The 27,982-nt window shown below is 48.4% G+C and overlaps 1 protein-coding gene across 1 annotated transcript; it reads right to left on the reverse strand.

The window, feature by feature from the left end:
• Positions 1 to 323: 323 nt before the first annotated feature.
• Positions 324 to 26,901, reverse strand: MYH3 (myosin heavy chain 3). Its single transcript, XM_019013359.3, has 39 exons — positions 26,635 to 26,901; positions 24,180 to 24,323; positions 23,272 to 23,428; positions 22,135 to 22,162; positions 21,345 to 21,453; positions 20,326 to 20,418; positions 19,137 to 19,200; positions 18,956 to 19,054; positions 17,703 to 17,806; positions 17,481 to 17,619; positions 16,349 to 16,467; positions 16,116 to 16,265; positions 14,600 to 14,770; positions 14,191 to 14,497; positions 14,014 to 14,084; positions 13,064 to 13,151; positions 12,864 to 12,981; positions 12,342 to 12,465; positions 12,112 to 12,248; positions 11,775 to 12,030; positions 11,336 to 11,578; positions 11,074 to 11,250; positions 10,820 to 10,965; positions 10,649 to 10,739; positions 9,818 to 10,207; positions 9,584 to 9,710; positions 7,498 to 7,616; positions 7,131 to 7,327; positions 6,604 to 6,787; positions 5,781 to 5,946; positions 5,355 to 5,479; positions 4,253 to 4,561; positions 3,603 to 3,806; positions 3,401 to 3,526; positions 2,078 to 2,248; positions 1,882 to 1,986; positions 1,632 to 1,727; positions 1,387 to 1,524; positions 324 to 471 (listed from the first exon to the last, which is right to left on the reverse strand). Exons 1-39 carry the CDS (start codon positions 26,836 to 26,838, stop codon positions 445 to 447), a joined length of 5,823 nt encoding a protein of 1,940 aa, XP_018868904.1. The 5' UTR covers positions 26,839 to 26,901; the 3' UTR covers positions 324 to 444.
• Between the last annotated feature and the right edge of the window lie 1,081 nt (positions 26,902 to 27,982).

The following is a 27,982-nucleotide window of genomic DNA, read 5'->3' on the forward strand; positions in this document are numbered from 1 at the left end:
TGCTTTATAATCTTATTCAACTCAAGACAAGGGCTTTTCATGAGCCTACCTTTGTGTTTCCTTCATGTCATATTAAGAGATGACTCTTTTGAAAAGCTCTCCCTCCCATTCCCCACCAAAGCAAAGGTTAACCCGGAAGTTGTTTTTTTTTTTCCTTTTTGATTTAAGCCAAAAGCCATCTCTCCCTCCGCACATGCACACACCAATTGAATTTACCGAGCCATCTGCTTACAAAGCTTTCACCTCTGAGCATACAAACCATCAAACTAGGAACCATTTCTGCATGGGGAAGAGGAAAACAAATACAGCAAAGCAGCCCCAGATTGAAACAAAGCAAAGTTTATTGCATGTGAAAAAGAGTCACATGGACATTAAGTATCAATCGTCAGGAATCAAGAAAATATACATTTTGCATATCTTCTGTCCTGCTCCAGAAGGGCTGGCTCACTCTTCACTCTCGTGGACCACCATCTAGGAAGAAAGCAGTCACCTGGAGTCAAGTCGGGTGGCAGAGACACATTCCCGCCCACCACTTCTGCCGGCTAGCATCAGAGTTGCTTGCCTACTTCAGTGGGACACAGGATATTTTTTGGACCTTGGGAAAATGCACGATTGCACACATGAAGTCACCCCATAGCCTGAGAAACTGGCCCTCCGAAAGAGCAAGCCCCAAACGCTGGAGAGCCAGCGACCTACTGTCGGATGCTGTGTGTTCAGCGGGCTCTGGAGGGGGCTCCTGCAGCAGCCTTTTGTTACCAGCAGGGGGCGCATGAAAGAGCTCAGTGGGACCCGCTCGCTCCTTTTCAGGATGGCGGTTTGTTTTGTTTTGTTGGGATACATGTGCAGAACGTGCAGCTTTGTTACACAGGTATACATGTGCCATGGTGGTTTGCTGCACCTATCAACCTGTCATCTAGGTTTTAGGCCCCACGTGCATTAGCTGTTTGTCCTAATGCTCTCCCTCCCCTTGCTGTCCCCACCCCCGGACAGGCCCCGGTGTGTGATGTTCCCCTCCCTGTGTCCACGTGTTCTCACTGTTCAACTCCCACTAATGAGTGAGAACATGTGGTGTTTGGTTTTCTGTTTCTGTGTTAGTTTGCTGAGAATGATGGCTTCCAGCTTCATCCATGTGCCTGCAAAGGACATGATATCATTCTTTTTTATGGCTGCATAGTATTCCATGGTGTACATGTGCAGGATGGCGGTTTTTATTGTGACTCACAGACCAGGATTCTAGCGAGGGTCCAGTCAGCTAAGTGACTTTAAGCACTTTCTCCTCCTGAGCCTGAGACTCCCCAGCTCTAAAGTAAAGGGTTCTCTGAGGTTCCTTCCAGCTAAGAAGTTTCTACAGTCCCTGGGGGGGCTCCTCCCAGCTCAGCGACTCACCCTGCTGGAGGTGAAGTCTCGAGTCTTAGCGCGGAGCTTGTTGACTTGAGATTCTGCGATATCCGCACGTTCCTCGGCCTCCTCCAGCTCATGCTGAGCCTTTCGGAATTTGGTGAGATGAGCATTGGCTTGTTCATCCTAAAACCAAAGAGCCCAGGCAGGTTATATCAGCACGCGCCTCTCTCAGAACTCACCACGGGAAACAGCACGGTCTGCCTGCCGCAGTCAGCACCTATCTCACTTACAGCCTCCTCCGCCTGCCTCTTGTAGGACTTGACTTTCACTTGCAGTTTATCCACCAGATCCTGCAATCTCAGCACATTCTTCCTGTCCTCTTCACTCTAAGAATGAGAAAGTGGGAATGTCACTGGAGAGGAGGGGGCAGATTTGCACACGGCATGGGCAGCTTTCTGGGCCAAAGTGTTTCTTCCTGTGGTTTGGTGGAGAATCTGCACGTCACAGAGGACACGAACATGGCGTTTGCTTTCCACTTACCTGGTACGTCAGCTCCTTGACCCTCCGCTCATACTTCCTCAGGCCCTTAACAGACTCTGTGTTCTTCTTCTGCTCCCCCTCAAGTTCAAACTCCAGCTCTCGGATCTGGGGGAGAGGGTGGTGAAATTAGTCTGGGGCTGCAGCGTGATTGGGAGGCTGGAAAGCTCGGCGCAGGCGGGGTTCCTCCTGCACACACCCTGGTCTCCAGTTTCTGGATCTGCTTCTTCCCGCCCTTCAGGGCCAGCTGCTCAGCCTCATCTAGACGGTGCTGCAGGTCCTTCACCGTCTGTTCCAGGTTCTTCTTCATCCGCTCAAGGTGGGCGCTGGTGTCCTGCTCCTTCTTCAGCTCCTCCGCCATCATGGCAGCCTGAAAAGCACATGGGACTTGCTAGGATGCAGAGGAAGCTCCAGTGCCTTGGAACTGTCAAAACCTGGGGACTTCAGAGGACCAGAGACCATGCTAAAGAAAAAGGACAGGCCAGGCGCGGTGGCTCACGTCTGTAATCCCAGCACTTTGGGAGGCCAAGGCGGGTGGATCACCTGAGGTCAGGAGTTCCAGACCAGCCTGCTCAACATGGTGTAAGCCCATCTCTACTAAAAATACAAAAAATTAGCTGGGTGTGGTGGCAGGTGCCCGTATTCCCAGCTACTCCGGAGGCTGAGGCAGGAGAGTTGCTTGAACCCACGAGGAGGAGGTTGCAGTGAGCCGAGATCTCGCCATTGCACTCCAGCCTGGGCAATAAGAGTGAAACTCCATCTCGGGGGTGGGGGAAGAAAGAAAGAAAGAAAAAGGACAACAGGTGAGACTGTGATGAAGCACACTCTGCCACCCTGGAAGAGGGCCAGAGCTACACCCAGTAGATAAAATAACCTAATCAATGAGGCAATGAGAACTTTAGGGACAGGCTGGGAAACAGTTTCTTCCCTTTCTTAAGCTGGCCTCCTTTGAAACTCTCCCCTGCCCCAGGGAAATTCTTTTTTCATTACCACCAATATATATTTTCGAAGGAGCTTGAGACTTAGAGTAGTCTGACTTGATACTCAGCCTCATAGATTTGGGGATAGTGAGATTAAGGGAAGGCCTCTGGAGAATTAAGGCTGTACAGGAACAGCAAAATCGCTTCGAGGTAAAGTTCTCCCGCCAGGCAGCAGGTGGCGCCATTAGCGCGGTGGGCCGCCGGGAGAAAGCCTCGGAGACCCAGGAAGGGAGAAATGTGTGGGATATTGACACCTCAGGTTCTTGTTTTCATATTTGGAATAAGTCAGATGTTGAAGGAAAGACATGCACACCTCTCCACAGGCAGAACTACTAGGATATAATCCCTTCCTGCCTTTTTTTCTTATGCCCTTCTTCTAAAGTGCAGGAGGGAACAGGGGAGTTTGAGCGGAGATGGGAGCCCTCGGGGAGCACAATGTGCACCAGGTGTGGCTGGGGGAGACCGCACCTGTCTAACTACGTGAGGGCTTTAATGCAATGCAATCCCGGCAGCCCGAGAGCAGCAGGAAGGAGACGCCTTACGTCCGTGATGGCCTTCTTGGCCTTCTCCTCAGCGTTCCTTGCATCCCTGCTGGCATCTTCTACCTCACTCTGGAGCTGCATGAGGTCTGTCTCCAGCTTCTTCTTGGTGTGGATGAGGCTGGTGTTCTAGGGCAACAGGAGGGCTGTTAACCAGGTGCGTATGAGGCTGGAACCTCGCCTCTCTTCCTCTCCCTCCCCTCACCTGGGTATGCAGCAGCTGCACCCTCTCGTTGGAGTCCAGGAGCTCCTGTTCCGCCAGTTTTCGAGCCCTCTCCGTCTGCTCCAGAGTAGCCCGCAGCTCCTCCACCTCGGCCTGCAGCAGGTTGGCTCTGCGCTCCACAATCGCCAGCTGCTCCTTCAGGTCCTCCTGGCCCCGGAGGGCATCATCCAGGTGGAGCTGCGTATCCTAGCCAGAGAAAAAGGAACATTCTATTTGAAGTTGAGGCGTTAGGACCACGAGCCTCATCTGCATCTCTGAGTTTTGTTTGTTTGTTTGTTTTTGTTTTGTTTTGTTTTGAGACAGGGTCTTGTTCTGTTACCCAAGCTGTTGTGCAGTTGCGTGATCTCAGCTCACTGTAACCTCTGCCTCCTGGAAAGCAATCCTCCCATCTCAGCCTCCCAAGTAGCTGAGACCACAGGCTTGTGCCACCATGCCTAGCTAATTTTTATTTTTTTTGTAGAGATAAGGTTTTGCTATATTGCCCAGGCTGGTATCAAACTCCTGGGCTCAAGTGAGCCTCTTGCCTCAGTCTCCCAGAGCGCTGGGACTACAGGCGTGCACCACTGTGCCCAGCCTACATTTCTGAGTATGTGAGGAGGAGAGAGGTTTTTCCCCGATGGGTTCTCTCAAACCTTCAGCTGTCCCTGGACACTCCTGAGGTGTTTGAGGGTCTCCGCCGCCTGGCGGTTGGCGTGGCTCAGTTGGATCTCGATTTCATTCAGGTCCCCCTCCATCTTCTTCTTGAGCCGGATGGCTTCATTCCTGCTCCGCACCTCGGCGTCCAGGGCGCTCTGCATGGTTTCCACTGTTCTCTGGTAGTTCCTCTTCAGCTGCTCGATCTCTTCATCCTTCTCGGCGATCTTTCTATCAATTTCTGATTTCACTTGTGTCAATTCAAGCTGGATTCGGAGGATCTTGGCTTCTTCATGCTCAAGAGCAGCCTTTAAGAAACAAAAGCAAATCAAATAGTGTCTGTGATGGAACGGAGCCAGCAGGATAACAAAACTTCAATGGAATAGTCCTAAATCTAATCCTACAATAGTCACAATTCACTTTTTAAACGTCCCCAAATTGGCCGGGTGCGGTGGTTCACACCTGTAATCCCAGCACTTTGGGAGGCCGAGGGGGGCAGATCACCTGAGGTCACGAGTTTGAGACCAGCCTGACCAATGTAGTGAAACCCTGTCTTTACTAAAAATACAAAAATTAGCCAGGCATGGTGGTGCCCGCCTGTAATCCCAGCTACTCGGGAGGCTGAGGCAGGAGAATCATTTGAACCCAGGAGACAGAGGTTGCAGTGGGCCTAGATTGCCAGCATGGGCAACAAGAGCAAAACTCTGTCTCAAGAAAAAAAAAGTCCCAAATTTATCTTCAGTGCAGAAATAAAAACACGTTTCATTGCTTTTTGGTTTTGATTATACTATCAACCAATAATAATGTTTAAATCATATTTCTTAGGAGCATAAAGCACTTTCTAGATATTTTTAATTCATGTAATATTTTGTAAAATCTCATCTTTAGGCCTATTTAATATGACAGTCTTCTCCAATAAATTTAAGATAATTCACAGGTATTATTCAGCCTCACAGTTTTGCTGTGTGACGGGAAAGCAGCAGGCATTAGGACTGTGATTTGTCAAAGGCAAAAATGAAGACACAGCACGGAGCAGCCAGCCTCCCTGGCCGTGGCTCACCATGGCTGCACCTGCGCCTGAGCCTGCCTCCCAGCACTCACCTCTGCTTCCTCGAGAGCCAGCTGGATATCAGCCTTTTCCAGCTCAATCTGCTTTCTTGATTTCTCCAGTTCATGGATGGTTTTGCCATTTTCAGCAATTTGTTCTGTGAGATCTGCTATCTCCTCTGTAAAGAAGTAAGTTTCAGTTGCATATGAGCGCCTCTGCATGGGTTTCCAGACATGCAAAGCATTGACTCAATGCTTTTTACCTGGTTTATTATAATCCTAAGGTTTCCTGCTTCCTAGAGTTAAGATATTGTACAGAGAGAGGCTAAAACATAACCCGTCAGATGGTGAACACTTTCTGCTTGTGCATTAACACACATGTGTGCAGGAAACTGAGTGATGAAGCCACACCCACGCCAGCATGCTCTCGAGCAATAGAGCATGAAAGGAGGAGGTTCCAGAGGGTTTCGAATAGCTTACGCTCTAAGTTCTTATTTTCCCGTTTCACAGTTTCAAGTTGATCTAAGGCTTCCTCGTAGGCATTTTTCAGTTTGAAGAGCTCAGTGCTCAAGGAGCGGGACTCCTTCAGGGATGCCTCCAGCTCTGCTTGGCTCTCCTCACACTTTGTCTTCCACTCTGCCAACACCTGAAACACCGGACGGAAGTTTTCTCCGTTTCTGAGCTCTCCTCTAGGTTTCTAACGAAATACTAAATAACTAAATTAAATGCAGAGTTAGGGCTACACTTGGCATCACTTGCCTGGCTCCTTGTTGTCGATTATTGAGCTAATCAAGATTCTGTTCCATAAATGTACTCAAGGTAATGAGTCAGGAACAATTGCCATCTTGAAAAAGCAAATAGATCCTTTGAGAAGGAATTAGCTGGGCATAATTGTCCTTTTCCTAATATCAAAAGGGCCCTGTACTTCTAAATATTTCATTAAAGCATTGGTTCCAATCAACTTTATCTGCCATCTTGAAAGAAGGGCTTCCAGAAAGCCTCCCAATAGGATCTCAGCTTAGACAGACCAGCAGTACGGAAAGTAAAAATGCTTAGGACTGCACGGACATTGTAGAAATTGGTTTGTTTCCACGGACAACATTTGAAAGGGACCTCTACTCCCAGCCCATTCCCATTCTGTTTTGCAGATGAGGAAACTACAGCCCGGTGAAGTTCAGGGACTTGCCCAAGGTCACACTGCTGGTGAGGGCAGAGTCAGGTCCAGGATGCATTCTCCTCCTTCCACGGCTGCTAGGAATCCCTTACATCATGGCATTCACCCAGCACACAGCGGACCCCACACCTTGTCAAAGTTCCTCTGCTTCTTGTCCAGAGCGGCGGCCAAGGAATTGGCTCTTTCAACATCAACCATCAGATCCTCCACCTCTCCTTGCAGCCTCTGCTTGGTCTTCTCCAGTGAAGCACATTTAGCATTCACTGCCTCAACCTGTTCCTCGGAATCTTGAAGGCGCTGAGCAAGTTTTTTCCTTAAAGAATATGAAAGAGAAGCAGCTGTTATTTAAGTTTCCATCCACTTGAACATCACTATTCATCAAGTTGGAATCACTAATCTATGTGATTCAGACACCCATGTGTTTTTATACACCCAGGAGAATTTCCTGTCTACTCAAAATCTGGGATCAATAACTTGCCTTGTGTCTGACCAAGATCAAAGCTGTTTGTTTTAATAAAATGTGCTAACGCCAGGTCCCTCTAATGGCCCAGCACCGCATTTAAAGACACATGAGATGGGGAAACGCCTAGTAATAAAAATAAATTCATCGAATTCATTCCTAAGTAGTTCTTCTAAAAGCAAACAGAGCTGCATACTTGGCCTCCTCCAGCTCCTCTGTGCGCTGAATGGCGTCCGTCTCGTATTTGGTCCTCCACTGGGCAACCTCACTATTGGCCTTGGACAGCGCCCTCTGCAGCTCAGCTTTGCCTTCCTGCTCCTCCTCATACTGTTCCCGTAGCAGGTCACAGTCGTGGCGGGAGGACTGCAGGGCGTGCGCCAGGGCGTTCTTGGCCTGCAGAAGTTAAAAAGAGAAGAGCACCTGATATATTTAGTGCCAGGTGCATGATACAATCCAAGTGTGTCCCTTCTATCACCACCTTCTGAATGAAGTTGCCTTTTATTTTTCCTCCTGCAGGTGATATTTAAAAATAAGGGCAAAGAAGTCTTCCTTCAATGGTGTACCTTGTTCTCTTCCTCCAGCTGCCTCTTGAGCTCTTCTATTTGCTGGGTAAAGGCTTGCTTGCTCCTGGAAAGTTGGGATACTATGCTTTCTTTTTCTTCCAGCTGACGACTCAGCTCACCTGTGTCCAGAAGGAAATAGTTTCATTTCATTTATTCACTCATTCACTCACCAACTTTCTATTATGTGTAGAGCACTGTGCTAAGATCTGGGGATAGAGAAAATGGTAAGATATGGTTTCTTCTTCAGGGAGAAGGTATGTGGTTCATGAAAAGGAAACTGAAAGCAGAACTGATAAGGTATTGTTGTAGGCCAGGTGCAGTGGCTCACGCCTGTAATCCCAGCACTTTGGGAGGCTGAGGCAGGCAGATCACAAGGTTAGGAGTTTGAGACCAGCCTGGCCAATATGGTGAAACCCCATCTCTACTAAAAACACAAAAATTAGCTGGGCGTGGTCATGGGCACCTGTAGTCCCAGCTACTTGGGAGGCTGAGGCAGGAGAATCACTGGAACCCAGGAGGTGGAGGTTGCAGTGAGCTGAGATCATGCCTCCATCTCAAAAAAAAAAAAAAAGATATTGTTATAAACTACTGGAAGGTGGGACTGATGTCTGTCAAAAAAAAAAATCCATTGAGAAGAACTGTAAATGTCAACGTTACCAGGAGCACCTAATAACTCCCATCAGACCTCCCCAGTGGCAGGTGTTTCCAGCTGTTTATTGATTTATCAACAAACACATAGAGAAATACTTAGAGTTTTATATCTCTAGTTAGACTCTTGGGTGAATAGGGTAAGTTCAAGTTTATATGCTTACATAGAGGTAAGAGAAAAACATAGAATGGGGCTTTATGGCTCCAGACGTGAATCCCCCAACATGAGTGTGAAAGTGGCCACCATAGGCCGGGTGCGGTGGCTCACGCCTGTAATCCCAGCACTTTGGGAGGCCGAGGCAGGCGGATCACGAGGTCAGGAGTTCGAGACCAGCCTGGCCAACACAGTGAAACCCTGTCTCTACTAAAAATACAAAAATTAGCCATGTGTGGTGGCATGAGTCTGTAGTCCCAGCTACTCAGGAGGCTGAGGCAAGAGAATCGCTTGAACCCAGGAGGTGGAGTTTGCAGTGAGCCGAGATCACACCATTGCACTCCAGCCTGGGTGACAGAGAGTGAGACTCTGTCTAAAAAAAAAAAAAAAAAAAAAAATGTGGCTACCAAACTTCTTTTCTTCATTGTCTTGGCTGTGACTGCCAGCCAAGGATGGATTCACCTGTGAGGATGCACCAGGGCTGGGTGAAGCCACATTTTCTAGGCGAAAACTCCAAATAACATTCCCTTAAACTTTTTTTTTTTTTTTTTTTGAGACGGAGTTTCATTCTTGTTGCCCAGGCTGGAGTGCAATGGCATAATCTGGGCTCACTGCAACCTCCGCCTCCTGGGTTCAAGCGATTCTCCTGCCTCAGCCTCCCAAGTAGCTGGGATTACAGGCACCCACCACCACGCCTCGCTAATTTTTGTATTTTTAATAGAGATGGGGTTTCACCATGTCGGCCAGGCTGGTCTTGAACTCCTGACCTCAGGTGATCCGCCCGCCTCGGCCTCCCAAAGTGCTGGGTTGACAGGCATGAGCTACCACACCCGGCCTCCCTTATGTTTTTATTATACACCAGGACCTTTAAACACTGGCCATGTTTCTCTCTTTAGTCTCAAAAACTTGGACGCAGACAATGAATATCTGAGTTAAGAAGTATCAAGGCCCTGGCTCTTAGTTTCTGTCTCATTTCTGCCCATCAGAGTCTGTTTGATGCAAGTTTATATTAATTTTGAAAGAGTTTGAATGAGATGATATTTTGAGCCCCTTCTCATTCTGGTCTACTCCTCTTTCTCTCTTATTCTTACTGAACTCTCAATGTTCTCTCCCTTCAGGCTATTTCAAATGGCTCTTTCTATGAGTTATTTCAATTTCTTCTCTCCTGAAAAGATGCTTCCCTAGAGATTCTCCCTCAAACACACCCTGCCCTTGGTTTTGGCCAGCTGCGCCCATTGGGTGCCAGGAGGTTTTGGCCCCACGGGTTTTCTGCACGTGGCTTACCAGCCTCGGTCTGCAAACGAGACTTCTGTGTGGTCAGCTCGCTCAGGCTCCTCTGAATTTCCTCATTCTTGCCCCTGGCCTCACTTAACTGATCCTCCAGGGTTCGGCAGATTTTTTCCAGATTTGCCTGAAGGATTCAGAAAGGGGAGCAAAGTCAGTCGGCAAAGTCAGGTTTCAGTGACCACGGAGTGTGTCTGATGGAAAGCCTTGAGCCACCCCCACCCCGCGCAGCACCTTAGATTTCGACACACTCTCCATGCTGCTGGAGAGGTCATCGATCTCCAGCTTGAACTCGCTCTTCTCCTTCTCCAGCTTCTGCTTGACCCGCTGCAGGTTGTCAATCTGCTCCCCAAGCTCGGCCACACTATCCGCATGCTTCTTCCTCAGCGTGGCCACCATGGCTTCGTGCTGCAGTGTGGCCTCCTCCAGGTCCCTGCGCAGCTTCAGGAACTCCGCCTCCCGCTTCTTGTTGAGCTCTATCTGCGTGGAGGTGACGCCTCCCGCCTCCTCCAACCGCTCGCTCAGCTCCTCCAGCTCCCGGGCATAGTCGCTGCGCTGTTTCTCTGTCTTCGCGCGGGTCGCCCTCTCCGCCTCTATCTCCTCTTCCAGCTCCTCAATTCGAGCCTGTGGAGGGCAGCCGTTCACCCCGTGGGCACTGGGTTCACCACGGGGACTCTGATTGTCAAGAACAGGCTGGTTTCCCTTCCCATTAGACAAACTGAGTCTTAGACTCCCCTCCAATGAATACTGCGAATTTCCTTTCACATGAATTTTTTTCTGCCCCAACATGGTAATTACTCCTGCAGTGGCCAAACCTGAACATTTTCCACCAACTAAATGTTAACTTTTAGTTGTTAACTTAAATACTTTAATTATGGATTAAAGTATTTAATCAGATGTTTTGGGGAAATGGTTCATCATGGCCAGGCCAGCCTAGCAGAAAGGGAACCATGAGGCAGGTGGCCCCACAGTCTTGCCCACTTTCTCTAAATGGCTTATAGCAGACAGCACCCAGCTCACTGTAAGTGGCCTCACATGGAAGAGAGAAATGCAGAGGGCTCCTACCTGCAACTCTTTGATTTTCTTCTGAAACTGGAGGCCCAGTGTCTGCTCATCTTCCACTTTGCTTTGAAGTTGACAATATTCAAAATCTTTCCTGTGAAGAGAAATGTAGAATGCATGAAGACAAAATACACAGTAACTTGCAAAATGGAAGCCGGTGGTTGAAGGGCATACTTCTTGAGCCTTTCGTCCAGCTGTTGCTTGTCATTCTCCAGATCTAATATGGACTCTTGAGCAAGCTTCAAGTCTCCTTCCAATTTCCTTTTGTTCCTTTCCAGGTCTACGCGGAGCTTCTTTTCTTGTTCTAGGGAGCTTTCCAGCTGAAAAAGGCACCATTTCCTTTTGGGAACAAATGCTTTGCAAGAGGACCCTTGAGGGCTCTTCCAACCCTGGAGTTCTGGGACTCCCGATGAGCATTATTTACTTACGTCTTCCACTTGCTGTTCCAGTTTGCTCTTGGTTTTGTTCAAAGAATTGACTTTGTCTTCTTCAGCTTGGAGGTCATCCAAGGCCTGCTGGTGGGCCTCTTGGAGGGCCTTCTTCTCTCTGGTTAACTTTGCAATTGTTTCATCTAACCCGGAGAGTTCCTCAGTAAGGTTTTTAACCTAAGAAGAATCCGCAAGCAATTATAAGCTTAAAGTTTAGTTTGCAATGACTATATCAAGCTAGACACACCTACAATAAGAATACCTTGTTCTCTGTGGCATGCTTCTCCTTCTCAACCTTGGCCAGGGTCAACTCAAGGTCATCAATGTCTTTCTTGAGCTCTGAACATTCATCCTCCAGTTTCCTCTTCTTGGCCGTCAGCTCAGCATTGATCTCCTCCTCATCTTCAGCTCTCTCTGTCACCTCCTTGATCTTGGCCTCGAGCTGGAATTTGGCTTTGATCAGCTGATCGCATCTTTCCTCAGCATCCAACAAATTTTCGCTTTCCTTAAAAAAAAAAAAGAATAATAACTTCGTTGAATGATATAAGGTTTGCGACATTCCAGTATTTCGCTATATATGAAGTTCTTTATGAAGCATTTCAACTAAAAAGCAAAAATCCCCACCAATAACTCAATTTTTCTAAATAAATAATCAAATCTAGAAGAGTTAAAAAAAAAAAAAAAGATTGCTAAACACGTACAGCTTGTACTTGGAGCTGCAGGTCATTCTTCTCTTGGACCAGAGTCACCAGTTTTTCCTCTAGCTCCTTCCTTTTTGCCTCCGACTTGGCGAGTTCATCTTTGGTTTTCTGGAATTCTTCCTTCATGGTGGCCATCTCTTTCTCAGTCTCCGCACTCTTGAGGAGGGGCTTGATCTTGAAGAAGAGTTTCATCCAGGGCCAGTGCTTGACGTTCATGAATGAGCGAATGTTGTACTGGATGCAGAAGATGGACTCCCTAAAAACAAGACATTGCTTATTTCTGAGAGAGACTCCCCTTCCCCAAAGAGCTCATGTTTGAACAAAGACCCTGCTGGACCTCCTCTGCACCATCTTCTGGAATTCCACACGCATGAGGAACCCTCTGCACACAGCTTGTGTCCGGGTGATTAGTTTGGCCAGGCGGTCATCCCGCATCTCTTCCAGGGTTCCCAACAAGCCAGCCTTGAAGAACACCTTATGGGGAAGAAGGGTGACATGAGTCAGTTTCCTAGAGAAGCTGTGTCAAGAGGACGAAAAGGCCAGCATCTGTCAGAACTGATGCATTACCTTGGTATGTCCAAATTTGTACTGAGTGTGGTCAATATCAATGGATGCCAGAAGCTTTTCACAGGCTTTCTTGCTGTCAATGAATTGTCCCTCAGGGATTGCACTGGCATTCAGCACTCGGTATCTGCATTGTAGACACGGAAATCATCACAGACTGTTGGCAAAGACACAAACCTTGGAGAACACGTAGTTCAGGCCTCTCTTCCTATAGGCAGAAGGCCAAGGTCCCAGGAGATGAGGGAACTAGCTCGGAGTCACATTGCTAGAGAGCAGTCTAGAATCTAGATCTCTTGACTCTTCAGTCAGAGCTTTTCCTGCCATTTTGTATATCAGATAAATTCCAGAGAAAAACATGGAAGAAACAAATATATATAACTTGGCCAAATGGTAGGTTGTTCAGTTTACATGGAGGTCCATATCTGTTCTTTTGAAATGGGTCTTTTCATATGAATCTTTCTCCCTCTCAAATTCCAGTGTTCGTACATCTCATCCCCAAGCATATAGAACATGTTTATTACACACCTTTGTTTAAAATCTCCATAGAGAATCCTGTTTGGGAACCCTTTCCTGCAGATGCGGATGCCCTCCAGGACACCGTTACACCGCAGCTGGTGCAGAACAAGGCTGTGTTCCATAGCCCCTGGGAACAGAAGCGAGATATCAGCCTTACACAGAATTTCTTAAAAACTGAGCACCACCTAGCGAGCCAGCAGGTGTCTCACCTGGAGTTTTGGTTTCATTGGGAATTATACAACGCACAAAATGAGGGTGAGTAGTTCTTAAATTTGACATCAGCTTGTTCAGGTTTTCCTAAGAGAAAAAAAAGAAATGACATTTGCCAACTTACTGTAGGTTTTTATGAAGACAGAGATCCATTGTAATGAAATAAGATCTATGTTTAAAATTTATCGTAAGTTCTAAAGTATAGTGGAATGATTTAACTCTGTCTTTTTTTTTTTTTGAGACGGAGTCTCGCTCTGTCACCCATGCTGGAATGCAGTGGCTCAATCTTGGCTCACTGCAACCTCCTCCTCCTAGGTTCAAGCAGTTCTCCTGCCTCAGCCTCCTGAGTAGCTGGGACTACAGGCATATGCCACCACACCTGGCTAATTTTTCGTATGTTTAATGGAGACGGGGTTTTACTGTGTTAGCCAGGATGGTCTCGATCTTCTGACCTTGTGATCTGCCCACCTCGGCCTCCCAAAGTGCTGGGATTACAGGAGTGAGCCACTGTGCCCGGCCTAACTCAGGCTTTCAATGGTCCTATGGCTGGAGGTGTAGGCTAGTAACTGATACAATTGTCTGTTGTCTCCCAGTGAGCCAGAGGCTCGCCAAGTACAAAATGCTTTCTAAAATCAACTCAGGTGATGGATCCACTGGGAGCGTGAGGTCTATTGCTGGTGTCCTTTAGGAAAATTGGAGAGTTTATGCTGGAAACTCGGACAAGCCAACTCAGCTATCTTTGGTATAAGATAATAGTGATACTCTCATCGCACATTGGTTAGACCGTATTTATTATATTTTATCATCTGTCACTTCACCTCAGTAAGCGACAGTAATCAGATTAAGACAACACTACTACTCTCAAATAAATCAAGCTTAGCATCTCAACATTGCTCATTTAGATGTCACTTAAATCAATTATAAGCAAATAAACTTGTATTTTTCTTACCCTGAAAAGGGCAGAGACAGTTTGGAAGGAAGAACCCTTCTTCTTGGCAACTTTCTTCTTTCCACTGTCAGCTGAAAGCAATAAGGGAGGGCACGTGCTGTAGGTGCATCTACAAGGTTTTTTGTTACTGTGGAACAAATGGAGGGAAATCACATGAACACAAAGCACTCCTCTTACCATCCGCCGTGGCAAACGTGGCATAGAGGTGTGCCAGGAGCCTGTTGGAAGACTTCTGGTACAGCCCGACCACAGTCTCGTTCAGAGGGTCCTTGTTCTTCTCCAGCCAACCTGAGACACTGTAGTCCACGGTGCCCGCATAGTGGATCAGTGAGAAGTGAGCCTCGGCCCTGCCTTTGACCACCTTGGGCTTCTGAAAGTTGTTGGACTTTCCAAGATGCTGGTCATACAGCTTGTTCTTGAAGGAGGTGTCTGTTGCCTTGGGGAACATGCACTCCTCTTCCAGGATGGAGAAGATGCCCATAGGCTGGATTGAAGGCAAGGCAAAGTGCAGAGAGGTAAATATGAGCTGCAGTAATGAGCAGAAGAGTCTATGAGAAGAGCTTACGGTGGGGATGGAACTGGATACCTTCTCGATGAGCTCGATGCAGGCAGCCAGGTCCATCCCGAAGTCAATGAATGTCCACTCGATGCCTTCCTTCTTGTACTCCTCCTGCTCCAGCACGAACATATGGTGGTTGAAAAACTGTTGCAGTTTCTCATTGGTGAAGTTGATGCACAGCTGCTCCAGGCTGTTATACTAATAAAAAAATACAACATTTATGTGAAAAGTTAGACTTCTTTCAGAATCAAAGACTGTCAACATTCCTCCTCATTGCCCCAGGTTCCTGTCAAACACATTAATACCTTCAAATACAATCACAATCTTCAAGGCCTGCCTCAGATCGCATCTCCTCCTTGGCGTCTTCTGTAAACTTCCAATTAGAAGGTGTTTCTCCCTTTCCTGAGTTCCCAAGGTCTGGGCATCTCTTGTGTACTTTATTTGGTAGTTACTCTTCAATGTGCCATATAGACTTCTATTTCTTCTCTACTAGACTACAAGCTCATCTATTTTTTTCACCTGTATGTCTTGTACCTGGGAAACCTAAATATACACTTTGATGAGTGGCTATGCACTTTTTTTTTCTTTTTTTTTGAGACAGAGTCTTGCTCTGTCACCAGGCTGGAGTGCAATGGCACCATCTTGGCTCACTGCAACCTCCGCCTCCCAGGTTCAAATGATTCTCCTGCCTCAGCCTCCAGAGTGGCTGGAACTACAGATGCACGCCACCACACCCATCTAATTTTTGTATTTTTAGTAGAGACGGGGTTTCACCATGTTGGCCAGGATGGTCTTGATCTCTTGACCTTGCGATCTGCCTGCCTCAGCCTCCCAAAGTGCTGGGATTACAGGCATGAGCCACCATGCCCAGCCGCGGCTATGCACGGTCTAACACAGAACCAGTGGGATATTTATAGAAAATAGTGCGTGATTAACTTATCAAATTCTCTGTATCTGTTTTATGGCAGTCCCTAAATCAGTGATTGCATTTAATTTTTTTCTTTTATCCATTTGAAAATGTCCTTTAAAATTCCACTTGATAGACATCTCCTCTTTTAAAATAATACAAACCCAGCCAGGTGCCGTGGCTCATGCCTGTAATCCCAACACTTTCGGAGGCTGAGGCGGATGGATCACTTGAGGTCAGGAGTTCGAGACCAGCCTAGCCAACATGGTGAAACCCCATCTCTACTAAAAATACAAAAATTAGCCAGGCATGGTGGCACACGCTTGTAACCCCAGCTATTCAGGAGGCTGAGGCAGGAGGTTCACTTGAACTCAGGAAGAGGTTGCAGTGAGCGGAGATGGCGCCACTGCACTCTGGCCTGAGTGACAGGGTGAAACTCAGTCTCAAAAAAAAAAAAAAAAAAAACCCTAATACAAACCCTTCCAATAAGTACCGCTCCTCTATTCCATCCACTCTCCATCTAGTTTCTTACAGGAAACTAAGACAGCCGCCATCTTGCTATCTTCCCTTTAGGATCATGAAACCAATTTCCCTCATATGAAGCCACATGAAAATATGAATATAAGTAACACAAACCTCAAAGATTTCAAAGCCTGCAATGTCCAAAACACCAATGAAGTGTTGTCTTGGAAGCTTCGTATCCAGTTGCTGGTTAATGCGAGTGACCATCCACAAGAACAACTTTTCATAAACTGATTTTGAAAGAGCATTCACAGCATGGTGAACCTATCAGGGGAAAGATCAGCTAGTGGATATGAAGGAAGTGGCCAGCAGGGTCCTGCACCCTTTCCCGGCCTTGAAGTAGTTACCTGATCCACAGTTTGACCTTTGGTAACGTACTCATTCCCAACTTTCACTCTAGGAAAGCACAAAGCTTTTAGGAGGTCCGAAGAGTTCAGGCCCATCAGATAGGCTGTTTTGTCAGCCACTGGCAAGGAAACAAGGACAGTGCTTAGAAAAGTAGAAGAGCTGCTTTGAAAATCATCCAGAAGTTTCAAAGGTTGGTTAAGTTCATCTTGGTACATTGTGCATTCCCTGTGGCTAAACTGCATATACATGGCCAATGGAAGCTAAGTCACTCAGAGAATATAATGGACTTTATGAAAAGCCAGGGCTGGGTCTCAGAAAGCCCTGGTCATCCCTCACTGCATCTGAAACAAGACTATTCGAGTGATTCAGCAAAAGCGAGTGGTAACAATAGCTGTGGGCATCGGAGGCCCAGAAAGGGTCATTTACTTCTCCAGATGGAAGGATTAATCGTTTCCATCCATTTTTTTTTTTTTTTTTTGAGACAGTCTTACTGTGTCACCCAGGCTGGAGTGCAGTGGCGCGATCTCAGTGCACTGCAACCTCTGCCTCCTGGGTTCAAGAAACTCTCATGCCGGCAGGGCACAGTGGCTCACACCCGTAATCACAGCACTTTGGGATGCCAAGGCAGGTGAATCATTTGAGGTCAGGAGTTTGAGCCTGGCCAACATGGTGAAACCCCGTTTCTACTAAAAATACAAAAAAGTTAGCCAGGCGCGGTGGTGTGTGCCTGTAATCCCAGCTACTCGGGAGGCTGAGGCAGGAGAATCACTTGAACCCAGGCAGCAGAGGTTGCAGTGAGCTGAGATCATGCCACTGCACTCTAGCCTGGATGACAGAGCAAAACTCTGTCCGACTCTCGTGCCTCAGCCTCCTGAGTAGCTGGGATTATAGGCATGCTCCACCATGCCCAGCTAATTTTTTTTAGTAGAGATGGGGTTTCACCATGTTGGCCATGCTGGTCTCGAACTCCCGACCTCAGGTGATCTGGCCCCCTCAGCCTCCCAAAGTGCTGGGATTACAGGTGTGAGTCACTGTGCCTGGCTGGATTAATTGCTTTCAAAAGCAGTACCAAGTGACCTCAGCAGATCAGACACCCGCTCTGGTTTGCAGCCTGTCACACTGATTTTGTACCTTCTGTGCCATCCGGCTCGGCCTGCTCCTCTCGCTGCTTCTGCTTGAACTTCATGTTCCCGTAGTGCATCACGGCTCCTGTCAGCTTGTAGAGCCCAGATTTCTCTTCTGGGGTGAAGCCCAGGATGTCAATGGCACTCTGGCATGGAAAGGGCAGCACGTCAGTCAGTTGGCCCCAGTGATGGAGGAGGAACACCCACCCCTTCTGTTGGTTCCACTTACATCTGTAGCCAGCAGCTCCTCTGCATCATCTATGCTGGCCACCAGGATCTCCCCCTGGCTAATGAACGGGTAGTCGTAAGGGTTGGTCGTAATAAGCAGCAGCTCTGAAATGACAAATAGTTCCAGGAGGTCATGCAGATGCAAAGAAAAAACCCACCCAGTGGACTTGAGCTCCTGCACCCTGGGCTGGAACTTTTACCGCTGGATCCTAAATTGAACTTAGAATTAAAAATCTTTTAGACAGTTCCACAATACTCAGGCTGTCATGGAAAATATAGTCCAGGGAAGACTTTTCAGTCTCCCACACAATGGAGATGAAGGACCCTAGAGAGAACCTTTAAATTCCCTTGCCTTGCACGCTAATGGTGCATATCAGTGTCGGCTGGGAGAAGTTAATAGGGAAAACTGGCTGAGGGCGGGTCAGGACAAGAGCCAACCCAGGTGGTTTGGTATAATCATAGCCTTTTCTAAAATCTGTTGAAAAGCTGCAGCCTGTTTCCAAGCTGGAGACCAGAAGGCTGAGCAAATACAGCCAAAGAGCAAAGAAGCAGTGTGCATGGAGACCTCTGTGAGGGGCAGACAAGGGGCAGTGTGCAGTGCCTCCGTGGGCTTGATTATTCTGTTTGCTTTGGCGTCGCATTTGGCCATAAGTTGTTTCTGTGCCAGAACACAAGGGGGCGCCAAAGGACAGTTAGGTGTTCAGTTGCTCAGAAGGTTTTTATAAACCAGAGCTGGTCAGGAGTGGTCTCATCTTGTTGCCCTCCATTTGATTAGGTTTTCAAATTGGCATGTCACTGCCCAGAAAGCCACATCCCATTTCTAAAATAAGCTTTTCCTGGCAAAGTGCAGTGGCTCACGCCTATAATCCCAGCACTGTGGGAGGCCGAGTCAGGCAAATTGCTTGAGCCCAGGAGTTCAAGACCAGCCTGGGCAACATGGTGAAACCTCATCTCTACAAAAAACACAAAAGGTAGCCTGGTGTGGCAGCATGCACCTGTAGTCGCAGCCACTCGGGAGGCTGGGGCTGGAGGATTACTTGAACCCAGAAAGGTCAAGACTGCAAGTGAGCTGTGCTTGTGCCACTGCACTCCAGCCTGGGCATCAGAGTGAGACCCTATCTCAAAATAAATAAATAAAATAAAATAAACTTTCCCTGTTGACTGTAGAGTCACTCTACGTGAATACAACTCTCCTTGGTCTAGTGATCAGAGTCAAACTACCTAGAAGACCAGCCCCACTGGTGACTTCCTCACCTATGAGCTCAGGCTTCTTGTTAGAAAGAATCTGGTAGAAGATGTGGTAGCTTCTTTCAGCCTTCAGCTGGAAAGTGACTCTTGATTTTTCCAGAAGATCTGGAACACAAACACAGGACTCTCTTTCAAACTGTTCCCAGTTAACTCTGAGACGCCATCGAATCCCCATGGATCTACTTACAAGTTTCAATATCTGCAGAGGCCAGCTTCCCAGTGGTTCCAAAATGGATTCGGATGAACTTGCCCTGTATGGGGCGGGATTCGGGGGAGACCAGATTCTACCATGGCCCAATAGTTCCTATTCATCTTATGGGTAATGTGAATAGGAGCCTATTCCCCCTAAAATTTTTGTTTTGTTTTGTTTTGTTATGTTTTTGAGACGGAGTCTCGCTCTGTCACCAGGCTGGAGTGCAGTGGCGTGATCTCAGCTCACTGCAACCTCTGCCTCCCGGGTTCAAGTGATTCTCCTGCCTCAGCCTCCCGAGTAGCTGGGATTACAAGCACGTGCCACCACACCTGGCTAATTTCTGTATTTTTAATAGAGACGGGGTTTCACCATGTTGGCCAGGATGGTCTCGATCTCTTGACCTCGTGATCTGCCCGCCTCGGCCTCCCAAAGTGCTGGGATTACAGGCGTGAGCCACCGTGCCCAGCACCCCCTACAGTTTGAAATTAGATATGTCCTTCCTCTTCTCCCTTCTTCTTCTTCCAGTTTGGGGTTTCTCCTTATTTCCTTTTATTTATCCCTTTTATTCTATGCTCATCCCCCACTTCGACATATCTAGTCAACAAAGCAACTAGAGTGATTGTTTCAAGGTGTAAATCAAACCATATCACTCCCTGGCTTATAGAATCCCTCAGTAGCTTCCTGTTACACTTCAAAAGGAATCCAAACTCCTTCTTATGGCCTGTGGCTCCCACATGACCAGGTCTCTCTCTCTTCCACCTCATCTCATGGAACTGGTCCCCCTGCCCTCCTCCCTACAACCACACAGACCCTCTGTAGGTGCCCTGACTGCACCAGGCCCTCCCCCATGTCAGGGACTGCCCTGGCCCTTCCTTCGTTCCCCCTCCTTCCTGTCATTTCAAGTTGGGCTCTTTCTCATACTGCGGCTCTCAGCTCCCATGCCAGCCCCACAGAGAGGTCTTCCCTGCCCACCCTGCCTAAAGCAAGCCTGGCCGCCTGTTCCTCTCTTACACACACTGTTCATTGAACTTGGCCTGAATTTATCTTTATCTGAAATGGTCTTGTTGGGTTGTTTTGTTTTTCATCATCTGTCGCCTCTGGTCTCTACACTCTTTGAGGACAGGGCTCTTGCCTATTTTGTGAGGCACAAAGCAAATTCCATCTTAACCAAACTCAGACTCACAAAACGGGAGGAGTTGTCATTCCTCACAGTCTTGGCGTTCCCGAAGGCCTCCAGCAGGGGATTGGCACTGATGATTTGATCTTCCAGAGTCCCCTAATGCAAGAAATTGAGGGAAGAAGAGGAAACTTTTTTTTTGAGATGGAGTTACACTCTTGTTGCCCAGGCTGCAGTGCAATGGCACAATCTTGGCTTACCGCAACCTCCGCCTCCCGGGTTCATGTGATTCTCTTGCCTCAGCCTCCCGAGTACCTGGGACTACAGGCATGCACTACCATGCCCGGCTAATTTTGTATTTTCAGTAGAGATGGGGTTTCTCCATATTGGTCAGGCTGGTCTCGAACTCCTAACCTCAGGTGATCCACCCGCCTCGGCCTCCCAAAGTGCTGGGATTACAGGCGTGAGCCACCGAGCCCAGCCTGAGGAAACATGTTTTTAAGCCACAGAATGACAGTAAAAAATGCTCACCCACTCTGTGACTCTGGCTTGCCCTGATAAAGCCCCACCCTCCTTGACTTTCCAATCCTAGGACCAACCAAATCAGCAGCATGTCTTACTCAAAACACTTTTGCCATTTTGTTATATTTGGCACTACAGTTGGGGATCTCTTGACTGAACATTCCTTTAACACTTCAATCCCTTGATTCTCCAGTCAGTTGTCCGTATTCATTTCATGCTGCTGTAATACATTTGTTTCAAAAGCCCAGGATATGCTGTGAGTCACTCACATTGGTATATGTGATTCTTCCATAAAAGAACAAGCTCTCTGAGCCGTCTGCAGATTGACCTCTGAAGTTTAGCCCTAGAGCCTCGTCTTCTAAGAAATCCCGGGATCTAGTCCTACAAGACCAACTGGACACTGCGTTGTCTAAGGTGACTGGCTGTCCTTCAAGATAGTAAATCCTAGCCTGTTCTCCATTCTCTGAAGAGGGGGGAATGTGAGGACATTTGGCCCCCTCATTCTGAGGTTAAGACCACGGTTAAAAGTGGAAGCAAAGCAAGCCTTCCTCTCCCATCTATACCTTCATTTTGGAGTCCTTCTTCTTGGCCAGGTCCCCAGTAGCTGCAATTGTTGCAAAGTACTGGATGACCCGTTTGGTGTTCACAGTCTTTCCTGCCCCGGATTCTCCGCTGTGCAGAGTGATCAAAAGAGAGAGAAAGAAACAAGTCTGTTAGTATAAACAGGCTTTTCAGGATGTCATACTGAGGCCTGGGCATGGTCTGAGCCATCTCTGACACACACTCACCACACTAATGTGATAGACCACTTGAGAAGGCAGAGGCCCAGGGCACAGGTGCCACAGCCACTTGCTCAGCTGACCCAAGGATGGGTAATTCCATTTTTCTGAGGCCTTATGCAGACCTTCCTCCCCATCCCCAAATCGATCTTTTTATTATTTATTTATTTATTTTTCTCTTTTATTTTTTGAGACAGAGTCTCACTCTGCTGCCCAGGCTGGAGTGCAGTGGCGCGATCTCAGCTCACTGCAAGCTCCGGCTCCTGGGTTCACGCCATTCTCCTGCCTCAGCCTCCTGAGTAGCTGTGACTACAGGTGCCCGCCACCATACCCAGCTAATTTTTTTGTATTTTTTTTAGTAGAGGCAGGGTTTCACCGTGTTAGCCAGGATGGTCTCGATCTCCTGGACCTCGTGATCCGCCCATCTCAGCCTACCAAAGTGCTGGGATTACAGGTGTCAGCCACCGCGCCCAGCCTGATCTTTTCATTATAGACTCTGCTCCAAACACTTTCTAATGAACAGAATAGAGGCCGTGGCACAGCTATGAAACCACTCTATGCCATGGATACTTACGTGATCAGAATGGACTGGTTTTCACGATCTGCCAGAGGAAAAAATAAAATAGAGTTGATGGCAATAGAAAAAAAGCTTCCCGATTCTACCCAACTCTCAAGTAGCCAGAGTTAAATTGCACAATTCCTCTTCCTTTACATTTTTTGTTTAGCCTTTAGGTGGGAATCTGAAGAGCCTCCATCTGCTTTTTATTTTATTTTATTTTTAGTTGACAAACAATATTTGTATATATTTCTAGGGTACAACATGATGATTTGATATATGTTTATATGGCAGAATGATTAAATCAAGCTAATTAACAAATCCGTCACCTCACATACTTATTTTTTTGTGGAGAAAACATTTAAAATATACTATTTTAGTGATTTTGAAATATACAATGCATTATTACTTATCGGAGTCACCATTCTGTGGGACAGATCACCAGCACCGATTTCTCCTTTCCAGCTGTATCCTTTGGTCAATATCAAAAGCCTCCTTCTTGAGACTGAGACTCAGAGAGGTCAAGTCTCCACTCAGAATCAGCCAGTGGCAGCCGGGTGCAGTGGCTCATGCCTGTAATCCCAGCACTTTGGGAGGCTGAGGCAGGCAGATCACGAGGTCAGGAGTTTGAGACCAGCCTGGCCAACAAAGTGACCCCTGTCTCTATTAAAAATATAAAAATAGCCGGACATGGTGGTGCATACCTGTAGTCCCAGCTACTCGGGAGGCTGAGGCAGGAGAATCACCTGAACCCGGGAGGCAGAGGTTGTGGTGAGCCGAGATCACACCACTGCACTCCAGCCTGGGCAACATAGCAAGACTCCATATCAAAAAAAAAAAAACCAACCAGCCAGTGGCTTCTCATCGTTCTTGCTGTATTAGGCTGAACTATATAAAATGATCAGTCTTTGGTTTTGATCCATGAAAACATCCATATCCGTTTTGCATATTCTAACTTGCATTAAATCCAAAACTCGTCACCTTGGCATGTGGGGCCCTACATGATGCAGCCCCTTTCTGCCTCTTTTGGCTCCTTCTTCCTCCTTTCCCTGTGCTAAACACCAGATGGGGTCCAGCCTGGAAGTAAGGGGCAACTGCCACTCGCCTCATGCAGTGCCTGCTCCAGCACCCCATGCTTCCTCCTGGGAAACTCACCAGTCAGCATGAACTGATAGGCGTTGTCAGAGATGGAGAAGATGTGGGGTGGGGCCTCCTGGCGCTTTTTGCCTCGGTAGCCTTCCACCACCTCGGGGTTGTACACCGGCAGCCACTTGTAGGGGTTGACAGTGACACAGAAGAGGCCTGAGTAGGTCTGTGGGAGGAAAAACATATACGTGCGTATATGTATGTATGTGCTTATGGAAAACCCCTTGCCTTTATTATTATTATTATTTTTTTTTTTTTTTGAGACGGAGTCTCGCTCTGTCACCAGGCTGGAGTGCAGTGGCACGATCTTGGCTCACTGCAACCACCACCTCCCGGGTTCAAGCGATTCTCCTGCCTCAGCCTCCCGAGTAGCTGGGACTACAGGTACATGCCATCACGCCCGGCTAATTTTTGTATTGTAGTAGAGATGGGGCTTCACCATGTTGGCCAGAATGGTCTCGATCTCTTGACCTCATGATCCACCCGCCTTACCCTCCCAAAGTGCTGGGATTACGGGCGTGAGCCTCCACATCCGGCTGCCTTTATTATTATCTCATGTTTCTTTGGGATAAACTTATAAAGGGGGGAAGCTACCATTCCTATTTATAGTGAGGCACTGAGACTCAAAAAGGGGAGTGGCGACCCTCCCACAGTTGGTAAGTCACAGCACCCCGTGACCAAGCCTGGCCCCAGCTTCCCCGCTCTCCGGCTCCTGGTCCTCCTTCCCACCTTCCTTCTTCCTGCCCCATCCACCTCTTGCTTTCTTGCCTTCTTTCTCCTCCGTCTTTGTGTTTTGTTCATCAGCTAGGCAGGCACTCATCTTCCAGAATCCCACGGCCCACACACATACCTCTGCCTCCCTCCCCTGCCCGCATATCTAATGTCCCAGGGAAACCACGTTGAAAGCCCTCACTGACATAGATCATCCAGGATGTGTAACGGTCCTTCAGGTTGTACAGCACGGCTGGCTCATTCAGGTGTGTCAGCATGGCCATGTCTTCGATCCTGTCGAACTTGGGGGGGTTCATGGCATACACATCCTCTGGTTTGACCACCAGGGTCTAAAAAGGAAGAGGCACAGTGCTTCACTAAGATGGTCTGCACGTCTTTTTTTTTTTTTTTTTTGAGACGGAGTCTTGCTCTGTCGCCCAGGCTGGAGTGCAGTGGTGCGATCTCGGCTCACTGCAAGCTCTGCCTCCCGGGTTCACACCATTCTTCTGCCTCAGCCTCCCAAGTAGCTGGGATTACAGGCACCCGCCACCACGCCCGGCTAATTTTTTGTATTTTTAGTAGAGACGGGGTTTCACCGTGTTAGCCAGGATGGTCTCGGTCTCCTGACCTCGTGATCCACCCGCCTCGGCCTCCCAAAGTGCTGGGATTACGGGTGTGAGGCACCATGCCTGGCCTGTCTGCACGTCTTGTCTGCTGCCCCTACCAACAGACCAAGAGACTCTTGAGCCGAGATGGAAGAGCCAAACCCTAGAACAAGCCCAGCTCACAGCGAGAGGAGGAAAGGCTATGGGGCGGCTTGTGGTGGTGCTGATGGAATGGGGTTTGTTTCTGTTATTCAGGGTGTCTTCTTCCTCCCCAGTGGGCCTGAGGTGAGAGACGGATGTCGGAAATGAGAAAAGAGGATCTGTGTGGGTGGATATGGGTGATGGTGGCTGGGAACGGGGCCAGCAGGAAGCTTTCAGCTCAGTCAGTAGCACTGCCTGGACCAAAATCCAGCTCCAGCAGCTGACTCCAGCAGCTGGCTCTTTCCTGTCTACTGAGAGAAAATGATGCGTACGTCCCCTGCAGTCGTGAGGCAGGGACCGGAGAGAATGAGGAAGGGGCATTGGATTGCCAGGCTGGTGCCCATGGATCGCCAACATTCTGAGCTCTCTGAAAGCAGCTGTCCAGCCCCCGGCCCACCTCTTCCCCCTTCACCACCTAGCCCCAGCATGCTCAGGAAAGGGCCCCTCAGCTGCCCTCCCCACCCCTTTCCTGCCCTTTCTGGGGTCAGAGTGTTATAAGCCAGGCAAACGGCACCATGAAGCAGAGCAGTGGTTCTGAGCACCTGCACTTCTCTCAGCAGGACAAACCCCCACACCCTCGGGAAGCTGGAGGACCTCAGGCACAGGGGGTGGGGAACTTGTCTTCCTCTCCCCTGCCCTGTCCTCACCTCCTTTTTCTCTGTGACCTCCTCTGAAATGGTCAGTTTTCCTGGTTCTGTCTCTGGGCAGTGTGCATGGGAAACCTGCCTTTTCCCTGCCTTCAAGCAGGGATTCATTCAAACCATCCCGGCCAATGGGCCCTGGCTGTCTATGATGGTCTCTTAGGTTTGTCTTAGATTATCATTCACTGTATCTAGCTTCCTCCTTCCCTGAGGTGTTAGCAGCCCATTCTTAGCTCTTTATTGGAAATACACAGAGAGCCACCTTCTCGGGGCTCCAATGCTTGATAGCACTGCAGGGCGGTTCTTTTTTTTGGGGGGGACCGAGTCTTGCTCTGTCTCCCAGGCTGGAGTGCAGTGGCGCAATCTAGGCTCACTGCAAGTTCCGCCTCCTGGGTTCACGTGCAGGGCGGTTTTTAATGCCTTTTTTCCTTCATGCCCAACCCAATGATAGTATTTCCTTTACTTGTCTCTTTCATTTTTTCTTTCTTTCTTTCTTTTTCTTTTTCTTTCTTTCTTTTTCTTTCTTTCTTTCTTCCTTCCTTCCTTCTTTCCTTCCTTCCTTCCTTCCTTCCATCCCTCTTTCACTCTTTCTTTCTTCTTTCCTTTTTTTGCTTTTTACTTTTCTTGGGACATTTCCAGATTCTCCTGATGTGGATTTTAGAAACTAGTGAGGTCCAGAATTCCTCGCAGCACCCCCACAATGGCTTGGGCCAGAATGTAATGGGCTGCAGTGCTCATCCCCTTCATGATACAAGGAGGCTGCTATTTCACTGAGCTTGTGGTCCCCTAGGATCCCTAACACATTTTCCTTACTTCCTTGGTTAGATGGCCATTGATAGAATAATTTGGGACAAATCTAGGCTACCAAAGGAGAGTGTTCTGAAACAGCGCTCATTCGTGTTGAACTCCCAACTCCACACCCTTCGGACACGTGGAGCTGGGCCCCTCTGGCCTACAGTGAACATGGACAAAAATACCTGAAAACTAATTGTTTTAATCAGCCACAGCCAGACTCTATTCCCACCCTGGAACCTGAGGCCAGTATTCACTCTGCTTTCTCTGAGGATACCTGGGAAGCCCCAGGCTACATTGTATGCGGCATTCCAGTGCTGGAACCACATCTGGAAGTGGCTGGGGTTGGGCAGATGCATACCCCAGGCAAGCACAAGGACCAGGTGGAGGGCCAGCAGCCTGTGGAGGGTACAGAGTCTTACCCTGTTGTCCTCAGTTTCCACGGTGACCTTCCCATCCTGAGAACTCTTGATTTTCCCCTTGGCATATTCTTCCTTTGAGTCCACCACAAAGCAATACGTCTTGGCATCAAAGGGCTGGTTCTGAGCCTCGATCCTCTCCTTTTCTGACTTCCGGAGGAAAGGAGCGGCTATGCCGAACACTTCCATTTCAGTGTCACTACTCATGGTGTCAGCTGGAAGGCAAACCCACCCGGTGAGCTCAGCAGCCCCCTTGCCAGGCACCCAGCAGCTCCAGGCCTGTTTCAGCCTCTGCCCTGCCCTCCTTCAGCCGCAGGAGCCCTCAGAGTCAGGGCCCCAGGAACCAGGCTGTCCTCATGCCTTGAGAAGCTCCACTCAAAGGGCTTCGGTGCTGGGAAATCACACGGGTGCATATTTATTGAGGGGCTTCTTGTGCGACAGGCTTACAGCCTATTTAACCCAAGCTCCTCAAGCATCTGAGGCTTGAACTGGCCATAACGGGCTTGGAAGTGAGCACCACTCTTGGGACCGCCTTTTCCGCTTCTGTGACACCCAGGTGTTGCTGAGGGAACGTTTAAAAGTAAACACCCTTAAAAAATAAACGCCGTCTTCAAAGAGAGTGTGCTAATGGCAAACAGCAAAGATATTTTTGAACCATTTCAATCAAGGTGGCTACACGCTCGCATGTGGGAACCTGCCTTTTGCTTCCTTGGGTTGCTAAGAACAAAATCAAGCATCTGACATCAGCATCTGTTTGACAGTCCCCCAAATGCCACCTCCTCTCCCGCCTGACCTGTCCTTGTCTTTTTTTTTTTGAGACGGAGTCTCACTCTGTCACAGGCTGGAGTGCAGTGGCACGATCTCCACTAACTGCAACTTCTGCCTCCCGGGTTCAAGCGATACTCCTGCCTCAGTCTCTTGAGTAGCTGGGATTACAGGCACTTGCCACCATGTCCTGCTAATTTTTGTATTTTTAGTAGAGATGGGGTTTCACCATGTTGGTCAGGCTGGTCTTGAACTCCTGACCTCATGATCTGCCCACCTCGGCCTCTCAAAGTGCTGGGATTACAGGTGTGAGCCATTGCACCCGGCCACGACCTGTCCTTGTCTAAACATGCTAGTTCCCCTGTCCCTCTGTGCCCTTATGGCTGGTGGGAGGAGGGAGGAAGGAACTGGCAAGCTTGGATTGCCTGGAGATCTCCAACAGCCGAGGGACAGGGCCCAACTTCTCACCTGAGAGTCCCACCTGCAGGATGAGAGCAGAAGACAGCAGCAGCCAGGAGATCCCAGACCTGGAATAATACGCACATACACAACTTAGCGGCACTTGGGGTGGCTGCGTCCATGTAGA

Source organism: Gorilla gorilla, chromosome 19 (assembly GCF_029281585.2).
Source record: "Gorilla gorilla gorilla isolate KB3781 chromosome 19, NHGRI_mGorGor1-v2.1_pri, whole genome shotgun sequence".
Lineage (NCBI taxonomy): Eukaryota > Metazoa > Chordata > Mammalia > Primates > Hominidae > Gorilla > Gorilla gorilla.